General features: G+C 51.3%; 1 protein-coding gene across 7 annotated transcripts in view; it reads left to right on the top strand.

Moving 5' to 3' along the window:
- The window catches only part of Trp73 (transformation related protein 73), an 83,627-nt gene extending 73,101 nt beyond the window's left edge, over window positions 1-10,526 (top strand). For 4 of the 7 annotated variants that reach the window (XM_006538720.2, XM_006538721.3, XM_006538722.4 and 1 more), the window contains 8 exons: window positions 2,028-2,137; window positions 2,320-2,462; window positions 2,802-2,890; window positions 4,136-4,263; window positions 4,674-4,822; window positions 5,275-5,413; window positions 6,094-6,187; window positions 7,449-10,522. In XM_006538720.2, the coding sequence (XP_006538783.2) occupies window positions 2,028-2,137; window positions 2,320-2,462; window positions 2,802-2,890; window positions 4,136-4,263; window positions 4,674-4,822; window positions 5,275-5,413; window positions 6,094-6,187; window positions 7,449-7,784 (1,188 nt within the window). In that variant the 3' untranslated portion in view covers window positions 7,785-10,522. Of the gene's footprint in view, window positions 1-2,027; window positions 2,138-2,319; window positions 2,463-2,801; window positions 2,891-4,135; window positions 4,264-4,673; window positions 4,823-5,274; window positions 5,414-6,093; window positions 6,188-7,448 lie in introns of all 7 variants that reach the window. The other 3 variants (NM_001126330.1, NM_011642.4, NM_001126331.1) reach the window with 3 other exon arrangements.
- The last annotated feature ends 6,242 nt before the right edge of the window (window positions 10,527-16,768 follow it).

The raw sequence follows: 16,768 nt of genomic DNA, 5'->3' as shown, positions 1-16,768 counted from the left end.
CTGTCTCTGTCTCTCTCTGTCTCTGTCTCTCTCTCGCCTCAGCTATATAGCGAGGTATAGTTATATGACCTCCAACCTTTCAACCCTGCCCTCCCTGGAGGGTCTAATCTTCAATCTTCTTGCTTGTTTCTCTCAAGTACAGTCTTCTAGACATGGAAGAAAGAGTTCCCAGACATCTCAGGCTCCATTTGCAGGGACAAAAGCAAGCCAGCAAGCATGGGGTGGTGGGTAGAGGGTGGGCAATTCCATGTGTGGGGGGGTAGTGATCATGAAAGGCCTCCTAGACCAGGCTGGGGGAATCACAGAGGACGCCTACAGGAGATTGGAGCCGTGGAACACAGGCTCAGGAGAGTAGGGAAGACAGAGATGATCGGTCAGCCTTAAGAGGGCCTGTGTGCAGAGCCTCGGGAGAGTGGTGCCAGCTGGATGGAGGGTACAGTGGAGGTGACCAGACATGCTGCACACTGAGGTGCAGGGTGGATACGGAGGTTCAGGCTGGAGGCGAAGGGCTCAGACCACAGGTGAGGGCTCTAAGGGAGGGAACCAGGCTGGAGGTGGTGGTTGCCAAAAGTAGACAAGTGAAGGAAGACTGGAGGAGGCAGCTGTCCACTTTGACACCAGAAGAGTGTGTGGTCACCTTCTAGATCTGATATGAGCCCCAGTTGGGGCCAAAGGCAAGGTGAAGGGACTTCAGTACTGATGTGGGAGGTATCAGGGCGGAGACTCAGGAGGACTGGGGTTAGGTCTCATCTCTGACCCATCCTCTACCAAGCCCTGGGGTCCTGTGAGGCAGCTTTGAATGTCAGTGGGACAGGGCCCCATATACACACAGACACACACAGACAGACATACACATAGACACAGATTCACACACACAGACATACACAGAGACACACAGAGACATACACACCTACACACACACAGACACACACACACAGACAAACACACACACACACAGACACAAACTGAGAAACACATGGACAAACACAGAGACCCCACCCACCCACACCACACACACAGAAACAGGCAGAGACACACAGAACACAGAAACACACACACACACATACACACAGACACACACACACACACAGACACACAGACACACAGACACACACACCCCACAAGCATCCTCCCCTCTCATCAGAAAAAGCCTCACCAGCTCAGGCATGAGACACAACGTAGGTTTCTCTTGCCCTCTAGTGGTTGGCAGGTGTAAGTTCTGTGAAGGACTGGGGTTTATGGCGTTTGTACCCTAACCTTTGAAACTCCTTTCTGGGGATGGAGTCCCTTTCATTCCTCTGCCCAGATGAGTCCACAGTACTCATCACACACTTGACACAAAGGCTCACACACACCCACTCACATACAGCCCTGACATTTGACCTCTGCCTGTGTTAAGGAAGATGACTGCAGCAAGCACACCACAAACTCTGTACCTCCCCTAAGAGCTGAAACCAAGACTGAGCTCTCAGCCCAGAGCCAGCACAGGGCTGTGACGGCACAGATGGATCGGTGGGAGGGCGGGCAATCTCACGTGAGTGTAGATGGCTGAATGGATGGGTGAGTGAGTGGATGGGTGGGTAGGTAGGTGGGTGATAGTCAGGCACCACTGGGGGTGGGCAGGAGAGCAGGTGAGCAGGAGTGTAAGTGGGTGTATGGGTAGGCAAGTGAGCAGGTGTGTGGATGTATGTGTCAATGGATGAGAGGTTGACCGGCAAGTGAGTGGGGTAGGTGGATACGTGGGTGTGTAGACAGGCGTGTGAGCAGATGGATGGATGTGTAGACAGGCGTGTGAGCGGATGGATGGTTTGGTGGATGGTAGGTGGATAAGTGGCGAGATGGATGGATAAGTGCAAAGATGGGGTGGTTGGGTAGATAGATGGGTAGATGACCGTGAACCATACTGCAGCGTCCCTATGCCTCCTCAGAACCAGGGCCAGAGGTGGCAGCTACAAGTCCTTTTCTTAGAAGGTGGGCCCTGCATGCTGACTGATACTAAGCCCTTCCCCTGTCTCCCCTGTGGACAGGTGGGAACAGAATTTACCACCATCCTGTACAACTTCATGTGTAACAGCAGCTGTGTGGGGGGCATGAATCGGAGGCCCATCCTTGTCATCATCACCCTGGAGACCCGGGAGTGAGTCTGCCGTGGAAGGATGGTAGAGGTGGGGCCGTGGGGGGGCATGTCATGGACACAGGGAGGGCTTGCTCTCCTCGGTGGGCATTCAGCTTCAAGGCCAGTCACGAGGGGTCTGCGGGAGTTGGGCAGGGTCAAGAGTGGTCTCTTGAGCTCACAGCCACGCTGTGCCGACCCAACAGTGGACAGGTCCTGGGCCGCCGGTCTTTCGAGGGTCGCATCTGTGCCTGTCCTGGCCGTGACCGCAAAGCTGATGAAGACCATTACCGGGAGCAACAGGCTCTGAATGAAAGTACCACCAAAAATGGAGCTGCCAGCAAACGTGGTGAGTGGGGCTCTGGGTCAGGGTATGGGCGGAGGGTGGAGTTGGATGCACCTGAGTGTGGGGAGTACCTGCTCCAAAGGTGCCAAGCATAGCTTCATCCAAAGATGGATCTGGGTCTGAATGGCTGAGGCTGGGAAGCCTCTCCAGGCGGGACAGGGCGAATGTGGCCCAAGACATCTCACTTGTCTATGCTCTGAGGCTAGGAGCATGTGGGACCCTGGTCCAGCTCCTTCCAGCCTAGGTTTGCCCTGTGTGCACACCACACCCATGGCAGGTGTTCACCTGGGCATCTCAGTCTTTGCTCTCTGGCTCATTTATCTTTCCCGACCTGCCTTCTAGCATTCAAGCAGAGCCCCCCTGCCATCCCTGCCCTGGGTACCAACGTGAAGAAGAGACGCCACGGGGACGAGGACATGTTCTACATGCACGTGAGTGGGCTGGGAGGGCAGGTCTGTGTGTTCCCATCACCCAAGATCCCAGGCTGGGGAAGTACAGATGTCACCAGAGATGGGCAAGGGTGGCATGCTGACACCTGAGGATTGAAACTGTGGCCCTGAAGGAGGTGGGGTTCAAAGGAGGCTCTGTTTAGAGTCAGACCCTGAACTCACTGAGTGTGAACATGCCAGCCAAGTCAGCTGTGCATCAAGGAGACCTAAGGGCACCCTTTATAATGGAGACCCCCAGGGTGGAGTTTCAGTAGGAACCCATGATCCTATAGGGTTCAGCCTGTGTTTAAATCCATGGTCCTATAGGGTTCAGCCTGTGTTTAAATCCATGGTCCTATAGGGTATAGCCTATGTTTAAATCCATGGTCCTATAGGGTACAGCCTGTGTTTAAATCCATGGTCCTATAAGGTATAGCCTATGTTTAAATCCATGGACCTATGGGGTATAGCCTATGTTTAAATCCATGGTCCTATAGGGTATAGCTTGTGTTTAAATCCATGGACCTATAGGGTATAGCTTGTGTTTAAATCCATGGTCCTATAGGGTATAGCTTGTGTTTAAATCCATGGTCCTATAGGGTATAGCCTGTGTTTAAATCCATGGTCCTATAGGGTACAGCCTGTGTTTAAATCCATGGTCCTATAAGGTATAGCCTATGTTTAAATCCATGGACCTATGGGGTATAGCCTATGTTTAAATCCATGGTCCTATAGGGTATAGCTTGTGTTTAACTCCATGGACCTATAGGGTATAGCTTGTGTTTAAATCCATGGTCCTATAGGGTATAGCCTGTGTTTAAATCCATGGTTGTATAGGGTATAGCCTGTGTTTAAATCAATAGTTCTATAGGGTATCAGCCTACATGGCTCGATGTGACTGTGGTACCAATCCCAGTGGTAAGATCATGGTGCACTCCGAAAGAGTGCTATTTCCTTGCCTGTGAGTCCTCCTTTAAGACTTAGAGCTGTTATAACTTAGAGCCTCTTAGCAGGGAAGAATAAACATGGTCTCTGAACCCCGAGGGACCCACTTCTAAACCTGCCCCTGGGAAGAGGAAAGCCAGAGTATCCTGAGCGTTGGGGTACGGGGAAACTCCAAGAGCAGATCAACACTTTGCCATAGCCTGGAGTCCTCCTGAGGCTACGGCCATCCCCGTCCCACCAGGGGTTTGGGGCCAGTGGAATCTCCCAGGTACCTGGGCCGAGACTCTGTTTTTCTGTGCCCAGGTGCGAGGCCGGGAGAACTTTGAGATCTTGATGAAAGTCAAGGAGAGCCTAGAACTGATGGAGCTTGTGCCCCAGCCTTTGGTTGACTCCTATCGACAGCAGCAGCAGCAGCAGCTCCTACAGAGGCCGTGAGTGAACCCCACCATCTGTATGGGGAAGTAGGGATATTCTGACCCAGCAGGGAGAGGGCCAGGAGCACAGGAGGTATGGTACCCTGGACTGGACTGGACTGTAAGATCAGCACAGCTCAGCTGGCACCTTCTCCTCCAGGAAGCCTTCTGGGACTTAGCCTGCCCTGAGATCCTGGGTCCCTGTGTTCAGCACACCCCTGCCTCCCACACAAGGGCCTTGGAAATGTGGATGGGGAAGGGACTGGAAGGGCTGTATTTGCTGAAGCTGGTGAGGTGTTAGCTTTCTTCCTAACTCTCTGAGAGGCAGGGTCTACATCTACCTGCATCCCAGGGTGTCCACAGAGGTACCACGTGGGGGAGGAGTTGCTTTTACCTCTTGCGAATGCGCACTGTTGCTTTCCAAGCAGGAGTCACCTGCAGCCTCCATCCTATGGGCCCGTGCTCTCCCCAATGAACAAGGTACACGGTGGTGTCAACAAACTGCCCTCCGTCAACCAGCTGGTGGGCCAGCCTCCCCCGCACAGCTCAGCAGCTGGGCCCAACCTGGGGCCCATGGGTGAGTCCCTGGAGCATTGGAGGCCTCATGTGGGTCATAGAGACCCAAGGGAGGGCCTGGGTGGATTTACCGAGATCACAAACAGGATGGCGGGGGACCTTTGATGGCCACCTCTTCCTGCAGCTCCAGCCTGCAGGAGGGCAATGGCTATGGAGGCGTTCATTCCAATCCCAGGAGTTCTATGCCTGGGAGGTTGCAAAGGTGGTAGAGTTAAGAACTCATGCCTGCCACAGGATCTTGAAGAAGATCCCTAGCCTCAGTTTCCCCATCAGTAAAATGGCAACACCAAATCCCCTCTTCTCAGGGGTTACAGGACATGAGACCTCATTGAGAGGCAGCTGTAGGGAACCCTTACAATGCTGTACCACACTGCCAGGCTAGACCACAGCCTGGGACATACCCCACTATGTGTGGGGCTTGCTCTCAGGTTCCCTGACCACTCTTTTGCCCAGGCTCCGGGATGCTCAACAGCCACGGCCACAGCATGCCGGCCAATGGTGAGATGAATGGAGGCCACAGCTCCCAGACCATGGTTTCGGGATCCCACTGCACCCCGCCACCCCCCTATCATGCAGACCCCAGCCTCGTCAGGTGTGTGGGTCGCGGCTGGATCTGGGTTTGTGGTTCACCCTCCACCCCTCACCCCATGCCTCCCACTAACTGTGCGGTTCCTGCTGGAGGGAGCAGCCTTGCATGTGGCTCTGTCTGACCCTGTTTTAATTGCTTGGCTGGCCTGAGGGAAGACAGGCCTATCAGGGCTCGTCAGCAGATGCTGAGAAAGGCACTAGATGGTTAGGCACTGAGGGTGGGGGTGGGGTTTGGAGGGGTTTGGGGGGCATCCTCTTGGAGACAGGGGGATGAGGAATGAGATGAGCAGCTGTGGGAGGTCAGACCAGGAGAGGTGGGTAATGATTGGACTGTAAAAATATAAAAGTAACATACACACACACGTATATATGTGTATGTGTATGTGTATGTGTATGTGTATGTGTATGTGTATGTGTATATACACACATACACATATACACACATGTACATATATACATATATATGTGTACATATATATATACACACATATATGTACATATATATGTAACAAAAATTAAAATAAAATAAATAATAAAATAAAGAAATAAAAAAGAAAACCTGCCCTGAGGGAGGGACCAGCAGTTTTGCCCACTGTAACAGGCAGTTCCCTCCACGTCAGGGCCACTCCTGTGAGACCCGAGTGCACAGCCAGTTGATGCTACTTTCTCAAACTCTCTCTGCAGTTTTTTGACAGGGTTGGGGTGTCCAAACTGCATCGAGTGCTTCACTTCCCAAGGGTTGCAGAGCATCTACCACCTGCAGAACCTTACCATCGAGGTAAATGTCCCAGGTCTTTCCAAAGGGACGGAGGACCTGTCTGGAGGCACAGTGCACTGACTAGGGTGACTAGTGGGGAAACTCCCAGAGACTCCCACCAGCAATCAGATTCTGTTCTGAAGTCAGCAGGATTCGGTAATGTGAAGGAGACTGGGTAGACAATCACATGTCCCGGTCCCCGGCAGTTACCTGGAGAGCTTTCTCTCTTGTTAGAGCCTCCTGGTGGCCCAGCCAGGCTACCTTTGATTTCTTAGGCAGGGTTGTTTCCAGGACCCAATGTGTGAGAAGTGTAGAAGCTAAGGGGGGAACAGACCTAGAAAGAATGAATGGGTCTCCACATCCAGCCTACACGTGAGACACAGAACATTCTGGGTTGAAAGTGGGATAGAAATCTTCTGGAAGGCCCTGCATCCTGTTACAGCCTAGCCACACAGACTGCCTTGATGTATCCATGAGACATGGGTCCAGTGTGCAACAGCTCAGCCCCTCCTGCCCCAGGGCCCAGTGTGCAACAGCTCAGCCCCTCCTGCCCCAGGGCCCAGTGTGCATCAGCTCAGCCCCTCCTGCCCCAGGGCCCAGGGTGCAACAGCTCAGCCCCTCCTGCCCCAGGGCCCAGGGTGCAACAGCTCAGCCCCTCCTGCCCCAGGGCCCAGAGTGCAACAGCTCAGCCCCTCCTGCCATGCCTCCCAAAACTGTTTTCTAGACTCTCACCCAGGCTAAGAGGCCATATTTGTCACCTACCCAGGAACTCAGGCTGGACACAAATATTTATAAGAGGTTGTGGGGCTAGAGTCTAACACCTGCATTTATGGGACCACTGACCACTACCTTTCCCATCCTTGAGTCATACATTAACCCTTGTCTCACCAGAGCTTGAAGCTAAAGGATGTGCCTGGAGTTAGCTGCCAATTAATGGCTTCCAAGGGACACCTGTGGCCAAGAGATGCATGGGTGGTCTCCTAGGTCTCCATTGCTGTTCTCGCTGTGTCCAGGCCTCAGGCTGATGAGCAGGCCCTCGTCACTGTCCCCTCTGTCACCTACACATGTCATCTAGCTGTCCTAGACAATTATGTGACTAGACATTCTGTGCAGGTGACCCTGATGCTGTCCCTACCCTGTCACCCACACAGTCAAGGTCTGATAAGTCAGCTGCCCCCTCAGACAGAGGCTTCCTAGCAGGTAGGACACCCTTGCAGGTGTGAGGGACACACAACTCTGTAGCTTCCCTCTTGTAACCCAAAGGTGCCCATCGCTCTTGCAGGACCTTGGGGCTCTGAAGGTCCCTGACCAGTACCGTATGACCATCTGGAGGGGCCTACAGGACCTGAAGCAGAGCCATGACTGCGGCCAGCAACTGCTACGCTCCAGCAGCAACGCGGCCACCATCTCCATCGGCGGCTCTGGCGAGCTGCAGCGGCAGCGGGTCATGGAAGCCGTGCATTTCCGTGTGCGCCACACCATCACGATCCCCAACCGTGGAGGCGCAGGTGCGGTGACAGGTCCCGACGAGTGGGCGGACTTTGGCTTTGACCTGCCTGACTGCAAGTCCCGTAAGCAGCCCATCAAAGAGGAGTTCACAGAGACAGAGAGCCACTGAGGAACGTACCTTCTTCTCCTGTCCTTCCTCTGTGAGAAACTGCTCTTGGAAGTGGGACCTGTTGGCTGTGCCCACAGAAACCAGCAAGGACCTTCTGCCGGATGCCATTCCTGAAGGGAAGTCGCTCATGAACTAACTCCCTCTTGGAAACTTCTGGAACTGCCCTTAGCTACATATACACAAGGGCAGGTGGTGAGCCAAGTGCTGAGACAGGGAGCTGTCCCTTTGTGGGTGGGTATGCAGCACCCATTTGCTTCTCCCGTTCTCTATTGAGGACTCTGCCACCTCCAGGACAGAGCAGCATCCTTCACTTGCTCACCCTCTGCCACAAAGTATTCCAACATCTTCTGTTCCTGCTAACCATGCACAGCCCAGCCTCTGTGTCATCAGCGCTTACGTACAGGTCGATTCCACTGTGTCTTGAAAGTGAATTCAGGGCCAGAGACATCTTCTGCAGGATGTGTGGACAGATCTGTCCCTAATGTAGGTCATTCTGCCGTTACCCCTTGTCTCCCGAGTCTTGATTGCTGGGGTCAGGGAAGACTGTGGCAGAGCAGGGGAAGCCGCTGGCCCTCCGCCTCTAGCCAGCACCCTGAACATGCTGGCTGTAGCAGCCTCTAGGGACCTCTCTGGTCAGACAAAGGGACAGAATGAGTCTCAGACTACCGAAAATTGAATTGTCAATATTTGATAAAAGGTTACTCTTTCTACTTGGTGGGGTCAGCTTGCTTTTTCCCCCCTCTCTGACTCTCTCAGCATTCCTTTCTGAGATCAGCCTAGTGTGTCCACACGTACTTCTCAACAAGTCTAAAACGCCGAGCATCAATCCAGGAAGGGTCCTTACCTGTTACCAGGATGGTTGGAAGGGAAAGAGACTCAGAGAGAGCATAGCCGTGGGAGTGCAGGTCAGACAGACCCCAGCTGTGAGGAACATCTGTTCTCACTAAGTGCTCAGAGTCTGGGCTCTGTGCCTGAGTGCTAGCCCATCCTCGTGGCCTGGAACTGGAGTGGCTGCTGGGGGCCCTGGTCTTCATGATTCATCCCCAAAGAGTCAGTGGCTAGAGAAACAGCTCCTGCATGCATTCAGCCAATGGGGCCCTGTACCTGCCAGAAGCTTTGTGAACTTCTGCAATGAGAGCCCCCAGCAGTCCCTGCCAGGAGTGGAGAAGCACAGAGGAGCCCCTGCCAACAGTAAAGCCCAACATCTGCCGAGTCACTTTGGAGCCATCCTCTTTAGGCTTGGCTTTCATTAGCAAGGCCCAACAGAGGCAGTGACGTCCGTGGGATAGCCTCAGAGTCAGCACTACCAGGGCTGGCGTCATATCAGGGCTGCCTCCTCGAAGCCCAGGGACAATGTTGCCAATCTTAGCAATCTTAGCAAGCTCTGCAAACTTAGGTGGTTACCACCCATGCTATGCTTCATGAATCTCTGAGGGGCAGGATTTGGGTGCACTTAGGGTAGGTGCAGGCATCACATTGTCAGAGACCAGTGCTGACCATACAGGCCTTTCCAACTTGACAGATGTTGACAGCTTAGGCTCTGGGGGGGTGGGGGGTTCCTGCACCCAGATGGGCCGTTAACAGCTGCAGCATCAGGCTTGCTTCTTGGGTGTAGGTTGTGGCCCTCCCAGTGAGTGGTAACACACTTCACAAAGCCTGAGGTTGACTACACACTTCTTGTTGCTGCTCAGATGAGGAAGCTGAGGCTAGACAGACTGAGTGCCCTGCCTCGGGCATCAGCTCATTGCAGAAGTGGGTGTTCACTCCTGAGGTACATGCTGCCCCATGCTACCTCAGAAACTAGGCAGCACATTCTCACTCCTAGGCCTGTGAACCCCACTGAGATGCGCTTGCGTTCTGGGATCTCACATAAGTATGTCTCAGGCATTGTCCAGGAGGGACCATCCTAAGCGCCCCACCACATGCTCCTGGGAAGGAGGAGTGGTTAGGAGGAGTGGTTGTCACCAGGCATCTGAGGAGGGAAGAGCCCCCCTCCAGCAAGGACCCAGGGCTTGTGTCTCCCTAGACCCTGCCTCAAGTGCCAAAGCTGTCTCGTGAGCTTCCAGGATCCTGACAGGCCTGGAGGGAACTGCAAAGGGCCATCTGCCAGGAAATAAACGTCACAGAGGCAATGCTTGCAGTGCCTGAGAAGCTCTCCAGGAACCAGCCTTTGGGTCTGAACCAAACTTTGTTCTACAAAACACAGAAAGCAAGAGAAAGCAAATCTTCCAGCCACCAACTTTCCCAGGAGCACTGGAGTACTAGTTTGGAAACAAGTTTGGGGGTGCCCTGGAAGACATCTGTTGAGCAAGGGCAGGTTGAGCAGGGCTGTAAAAGCAGGCCACTCCAGCCTCAGTCTGTATGGTCCCATCCAGCTTTGTGCATCCAATTAACAGCAGCTCCCATGTCCCTTCCTGGCCTTGCTTACCGTGCCTGACAGCTCTACCTTGGGCTGCTTTGAGCTTGTGAGTTCGCAGAACCAGCACCCCTACGCAAGAATCCTGCAAGGGTCAAAAGTTGCCACTTAGTTGCATTTCAGATGGGAGACAAAAACCAAAACTAAATTGTCCATGTTTCAATGTGATGAAATGCTTCTCCAAGCAGTATTGATGGATACAGTCTAGTGACTCTATTAACTGTTTTGGGTGATGTCATTTTAGAAAAATGTGTTATTTTTTTTAGCTGTGTTTCGGTGGGAATTTTTGTTTTTGTAATATAATAAAAATCACATGTTCCCATGGTTGACTATTGTAACTAACCCATCCCCCAGGCTTGAGAGGAGCATCATGGGAATGCTTAGAGCAAGCACAGGCAGGAAGCCTGTGGCCCCATACTGGCTCAGGGGCACCCACTGGACTTTTGCATCAGCCCTGCAATAATGCATGTGTCCTGTGGACATCACAGACACCATACGTGCTGTGTAGTTGGCATGCTAACCTTCTCAGCAGGATGTAGGGAGGAACACTTGGTCTCCACTCGCTCTCCGCTCAAGTCTCCATGTGCTTCTAAGATTTCTTGTTTCTCAGCCTGTGGACATGTCTTAGCAAAAAGTGAGACGCTAAAAAATCCACTCAGTTTTGAGGGAGGCCCTAGGCTGCTAAGAGTTGGACGAAGTTTAGAACAAGATAAGAAAGGCTGAGGTAAGATCTGGAGAGGGGCCGGCATTCCTCCTCACCTCCCACAGCTGCCAGTGCAGGAGCATCAGTCCTGGAGTCTCCATGCTGCCTGCCTTGCTAGGTGAAGCAAGGTGAGGCAGGGTGAGGAGGCTAGGTAAGACCAAGTACGGTGGGGTGCTCCGGCAACAATGTTTCACACTGGCTCCCTCCCGCCTCATCAGTCCCCAGGGTCCACAGTGGAGGGCTGAAGGAGATACACTGTATTTCTCAATCTTCCCTGTGAGTGATCTAATGCCTTTGGAGCTGGCAAGAGATCCAGCTCCCATACCATTGGGATTCTCAACTTACTGTGCCAAACTACCGCAGAGCGTGAGGGCCCCAGAATTTGGGTTAAAACTCCTAGCACTGTGTGCTTTGTCTGTCATAAGCCTAGTAGAAAGGGTTTAATATGATCAGGAGATCCAATGCCTGGGTGAATTTTTAATCAGGTCTGAGGCTATGCCATCTCAGGTCATCTCAGGGGTCCACCTAAGAGTTCCTCTCTCGCTTGTTGGTTCCCTGAAGGCCTCATAGAAGGGTTTAGCTGAACTACATAGAGTCCAAATTCACCTATTGTGCCCACAAGGGCCTCTGCTTATTGTCTTCTGGATGGGGTCCCCATGGTTAAAATGAGATCCTTTCTGTGTGACTCATGGCCCCAAGACCTGGACCCTTTGTGAAGAGATTTGAGCCTCTGAAAGAGAGAACCCTTTTATCTATAAAAGGCCTGCTTCTATAGAGTTAGGATGAAGTCTAAATGATGGATGTATGGAGGAGGCTATCCCCAAGGTGAAATTTGGGTGTGTGACACTTCCCTTGCTAGGGTCTGTCCATAAAGGCAGGGGCTAAAAACCCCGAGGAATGATGGTCTCCAGGAGCAATGTTGGGGAGAGAGGTCCCACCATAACAGGAAAATAGGAACCTAGAATTGGGCCTGGCAGGAATATGAAAGAAAGCCTCTCTTTAGATCTGACACCATACCCTAGGAGGTGTTGGCAGGCATCTGCCCCAAGAGGGTATAAGAGTTGGGACATAAACTGCAAATGGAAAGCCTCATTTATGGTCCTCGGGTCCTGTACCATCTGGTCCTGTAGGTCCACCTGACTTCCTTACTGATGAGGTACAGGTGTGTCATGGAGTGTTACAGGATATAGAAACCCACTAACCAGGAACCTGCAGAGAGAGACAAGGACATTGGGGACTTTCAAGAAATTTGTCCTTAAGAGCCCCTTGGTGAGCATCCAGGAATGGAGGTATTTCAGAAGTCAAAGGAAACTTGCCCGGTGAAGTAGAGGTCTGTGGGGAAGGTACTTGAGTCCTTGATGGCTCCAGGCCATTACAGGACTGGGGACTCAAAAAATGTCAGGAGAGCCTCCAGACTATCAAAAAGCTTTATCTGGACTTGATATTTAGATAAGATGCCCTACCTAGGAAGAGAACGGAGAAGTTAGACCAGAAAGGAATGAACAGAAAGACTGTCCTACCAGTTAAGATGGGTGTAAGTAAGGTTGGTTAGGGTTTGCCATCAGTATCTGTGAGGAGAGCTGGGAACTAGATAAACCAGAAATGGCCAGGGTTGAAAAGTCACTCTGTGTCAATAAGAATTGTAACATCCATCTCCTCAGAAACAGAGATGGTGAACACTGGAGTCTATGTAGCCTTGGGTTTCCCTCAGCCCTCAGAGAGGGTGACTCTTCCTCACTGGGATGCTCATACTCCAGGAACAAAGTCAGGGTTGCCTGCGTGCTTTCAGTGTTGATGACCTTGGGTGAAGGCTGGCTGTTGTACAGGACTGTCCTCTGAGGCAAAATGCCACCATCTTCAGGAATCCAGCTGAGCTTGCTTACCAAAGACCCTCCCATCTGGGCTTGTTGACTGTTTGTAGGGTATGTGGACATGCTACCAGATAGGCATAAGAACCTGTGAAGTGGGGTTTGCTCAAACCCCCAAAATCTCAAAGATCTGAGATGGCAGGAGTGGGGCTATTTCCTCCCTGCCTTTAATGTCTGCTTTGGAACCATGACCCCCAACAGAGGTGACCACAGGCACTCACTTCTGTAGCCCAGCACCTGAGACGCCTTCCCAGGCTAATGAGGCGTCTCAATAGCCCCAGCCTTCAGCCAATGACCTTCCCTTCCTGAGTATCCTCACACCCTTCCCCAAAAATATATAATCCCTGGTTCACCCCAAACAAAAGGTATACATCCAAATCCACTCCCAATAATGAAATATGAATAAGAAAAGAAGGGGCTGGTGAGATGGCTCAGTGGGTAAGAGCACCCGACTGCTCTTCCAAAGGTCAGGAGTTCAAATCCCAGCAACCACATGGTGGCTCACAACCATCTGTAACAAGATCTGACGCCCTCTTCTGGAGTGTCTGAAGACAGCTACAGTGTACTTACATATAATAAATAAATCTTTAAAAAAAAAAAAAAAAAAAAAAAAGAAAAGAAAAGAAGGCCTCAGAGAGCTGCTTCATTAAAGATGGCCCCGGGGAAGGCCTTCTCCCCTATGCACTCCACACTGGCTCCCAATGGGACGGGGATCCTGTCAGTCTTGGGCTCTGCTTCCCCCTTCTGGTCTGGTGTGCAATGGCGCTCTGATACCCCAAAGGGAAAGGTGGACTGGTGACTCCTCATCCTGCTTTGCTTTGTCCTCCCTGAGCCAGTGTGTATGGACAGCAGCATCCAGACACCACCAGAGGAGAGGCAGAACTCGAGACCACAACCATTGGCCATCCTTCTTAGATGGAAGGGTAGGGAGTATCATGAAGCCCTCACCTCAATATCCAGCTACATCACCACTCCCAACCAGTTGTATGAATTCTGCTCTAATTGCACATGGTCTTGGGGCGGGGGGGATCTCTGGGAAGAATTAGAGCATACAGCAGGGCTTCATGTACACAGCCACAGGGAAGCCACCACCCTGCAGCCACCTTCCAGTGTGGCTGCTTTCAGGTCTCCTGTGTCCCTGCCCAGGGCCCCACAGCCATTGCTCTGTAAGAAAGCTTTGCTGGACTCTCACCTTGGTTTGTGGTTGGGACCTTAGGAGGAGTAGATGTCGTTCATGTCCCCCTCTGGGAAGAAACTTTAGCCACCCAGGCTTTCTCTCGGGAGAGGAGGAGGGGCATTTCCACTTCCTATGTGTCCTGACGTTGCAGTCTGGATGTGGAGCGAGGAGATGCTTGTGCCCTGGTTGCTTGAGGCAATGACAGCTGAAGGATTCTGGCTGACCACATTAGCTGGGAAAGAGTCATCTGGAGGAGGCTCGGTTACTTCTCTGAGCCTGGACCAGGTGGCCATCAGATGGAGTGGTAGGATTTCCTAATGGGTGGGGATGAGGCCCTAGCTGCCGCTGCAGGCTGAGCTTGCCACATTGTCTCTTTTCTTCCTCGGTTTGGCCTTTCTGACCCTCCAGATCTCTTCCTTCTTATGAAAGCCTTTGGACAATGCACCTGATGAAAGAGGAAGAAATCTGGAGGCCCCGGGCTAGTTTTGAAGCTTTTCTTCCACTCCTGTGAGTAGATGATGATAGGTGGGTCCCTGACTAGGGACAAAGAGAACTCTGCCCCATCAAAAGCCCCTTCCTATGGGCTAGGGGGAGGTCACCAAGGCCTAGACCCTAGGCCTCCTGGGTAGGTGGTGGTTTGAGGCTTAATGAAGGCTATGTGGCCTCCAGCTATCCCCAGCCTATCCTACCTAGCTCACAAGACTCAAATCAGGTGACAAAAATCCAGAAATGGGGAAAGTTGGAGTGGGGTGGGGAGAATAACATTTGAGGAACAGGTCCTTAGCCAGGGCCAAGGCTATTCAATAGGGGGTGGGACTCTTGTCCCTCAGAGGCAAGTTCTGGCCTGTTCAGGTGCACCTGCCCCCAGGTAACTGTCATTTCCACTTTGGAGTCCCTTCTCTGGACCTATAATCTCTCTGCTGGTGATGTGTCTCCTCCCAGGGGGACTGCCTCGATCCATAGACAGCTCTTCCTACCAATTTATACCTTTGAAAAAAATTAGCTTTGCAGCAAAGACAACAGAAATAGACTCTTTAGGGATCTGATATTCCAACCAATCTTTACTAATGAGATTCTTGAAACACCCAGGCTGCTGTTCTGGGGTGAGGAACTAGTGCCTGGGTCTGGGAGCTGGTGTACCATTAAGGCTCACACACCCACAGTGGCTATTCTTACCTCAGAGTGCCTGGGGAGAATTTGGCAAGCAGTAGTAAAGACTCAAGACAACAAGGAGTGCCTGCCACCAGGGACTGTTGCTTCATTAGACGAAATCTCCGGTGCTACCTGGCTGTGTTTAAGCCAGTTCCACACATAGCTCATTAATTGTCCCTTGAAATAACAAGGCTGGGGTTCTGATTCATTTATTAAGCTTAGATGTCTGTCCCAAGATAAAGCCTTCTATAACAGCAATCGATTGAGCTTCTGTATCAACTGTCACTTTGTATTTCTGCAACCCAGCTGGAAGTCTGAGTGTTGTCATGACCGCAAGTTTGTAGTTAGGCTAAATTTAAAAGACCAGAGTAGGGCTGGTGAGATGGCTCAGTGGATAAGAGCACTGACTGCTCTTCCAAAGGTCCTGAGTTCAAATCCCAGCAACCACATGGTGGCTCACAACCACCCATAATGAGATCTGATGCCCTCTTCTGGTGTCTGAAGACAGCGACAGTGTACTTATGTATAACAATAAATATCTAAAAAAAAAAAACTTAAAAAAAAAAAAAAAAGACCAGAGTACACCGGAGGTCAGACAATACGTGAATTTGTACTTTATGCTGTGTAACTGTTTTGACTTCATGAATGTATATTCAGCATATATGCATATCTGGTGCGGTAGAGGTCAAAGGGCAGGTTTGAATCTCATATAGATGGAGTTGTGGTAAGCTCTGTATGGCCCTCAGACCCACAGCATGGCCTCCAGACATACCTCATACCATGTGGGTGCTGGGAACCAAAACTCAAGTCCTCTGCTCTTTTTTTGTTTTTGTTTTTGTTTTTGTTTTGTTTTGTTTTTTTGAGACAGGGTTTCTCTGTGCAGTCTTGGCTGTCCTGGAACTCACTCTGTAGACCAGGCTGGCCTCGAACTCAGAAATCCACCTGCCTCTGCCTTCCAAGTGCTGGGATTAAAGGTGTGCGTCACTCAAGCAGAGCTATAGAGTGAGACCAGGCGTTAAAAAAAAAAAGAATTTGTTTTATTTAATTGTGTGTGTGTGTGTTAGTCTGTTTGTGTGAGTGTGTGTGTGGTGTGTGTGTGTGCATGTGCCTGTATGTGTGTGTGTGAATGTGCCTGTATGTGTGTGTGTATGTGTGCATGTGTGTATATGTGTGTGTATGTGTGTGAGTGTGTGTGTATGTGAATGTATGTGTATGTGTGTGTGTATATGTGTGTGCCTGTATGTGCGTGTATGTGTATGAGTGTCTGTATGTGTGTATGTGTGTGTGTATGTGTGTGCCTGTATGTGCGTGTATGTGTATGAGTGTGTGTGTGTATGTGTGTGTATGTGTATGAGTGTGTGTATGTGTGTGCCTGTATGTATGTGTATGAGTGTGTGTGTATGTGTGTGTATGTGCATGAGTGTGTGTATGTGTGTATATGTGTATAAGTGTGTGTGTGCGCGTGTATGTGTATGTGTGTGCATGTGCCTGTATGTGTGTGTGTATGTGTGTATATGTGTGTGTATGTGTGTGCATGTGCCTGTATGTGTGTGTGTATGTGTGTATATGTGTGTGTATGTATATGAGTGTGTGTGTGCATGTGTATGTTTGTGCATGTGCCTGTATGTGTGTGTATGTGTATATATGTGTGTGTATGTGTATGAGTGT

The sequence above is a fragment of the Mus musculus genome, chromosome 4 (assembly GCF_000001635.26).
Source record: "Mus musculus strain C57BL/6J chromosome 4, GRCm38.p6 C57BL/6J".
Taxonomy (NCBI): Eukaryota; Metazoa; Chordata; class Mammalia; order Rodentia; family Muridae; genus Mus; species Mus musculus.
This window is presented reverse-complemented; position numbering and strand designations above follow the sequence as displayed.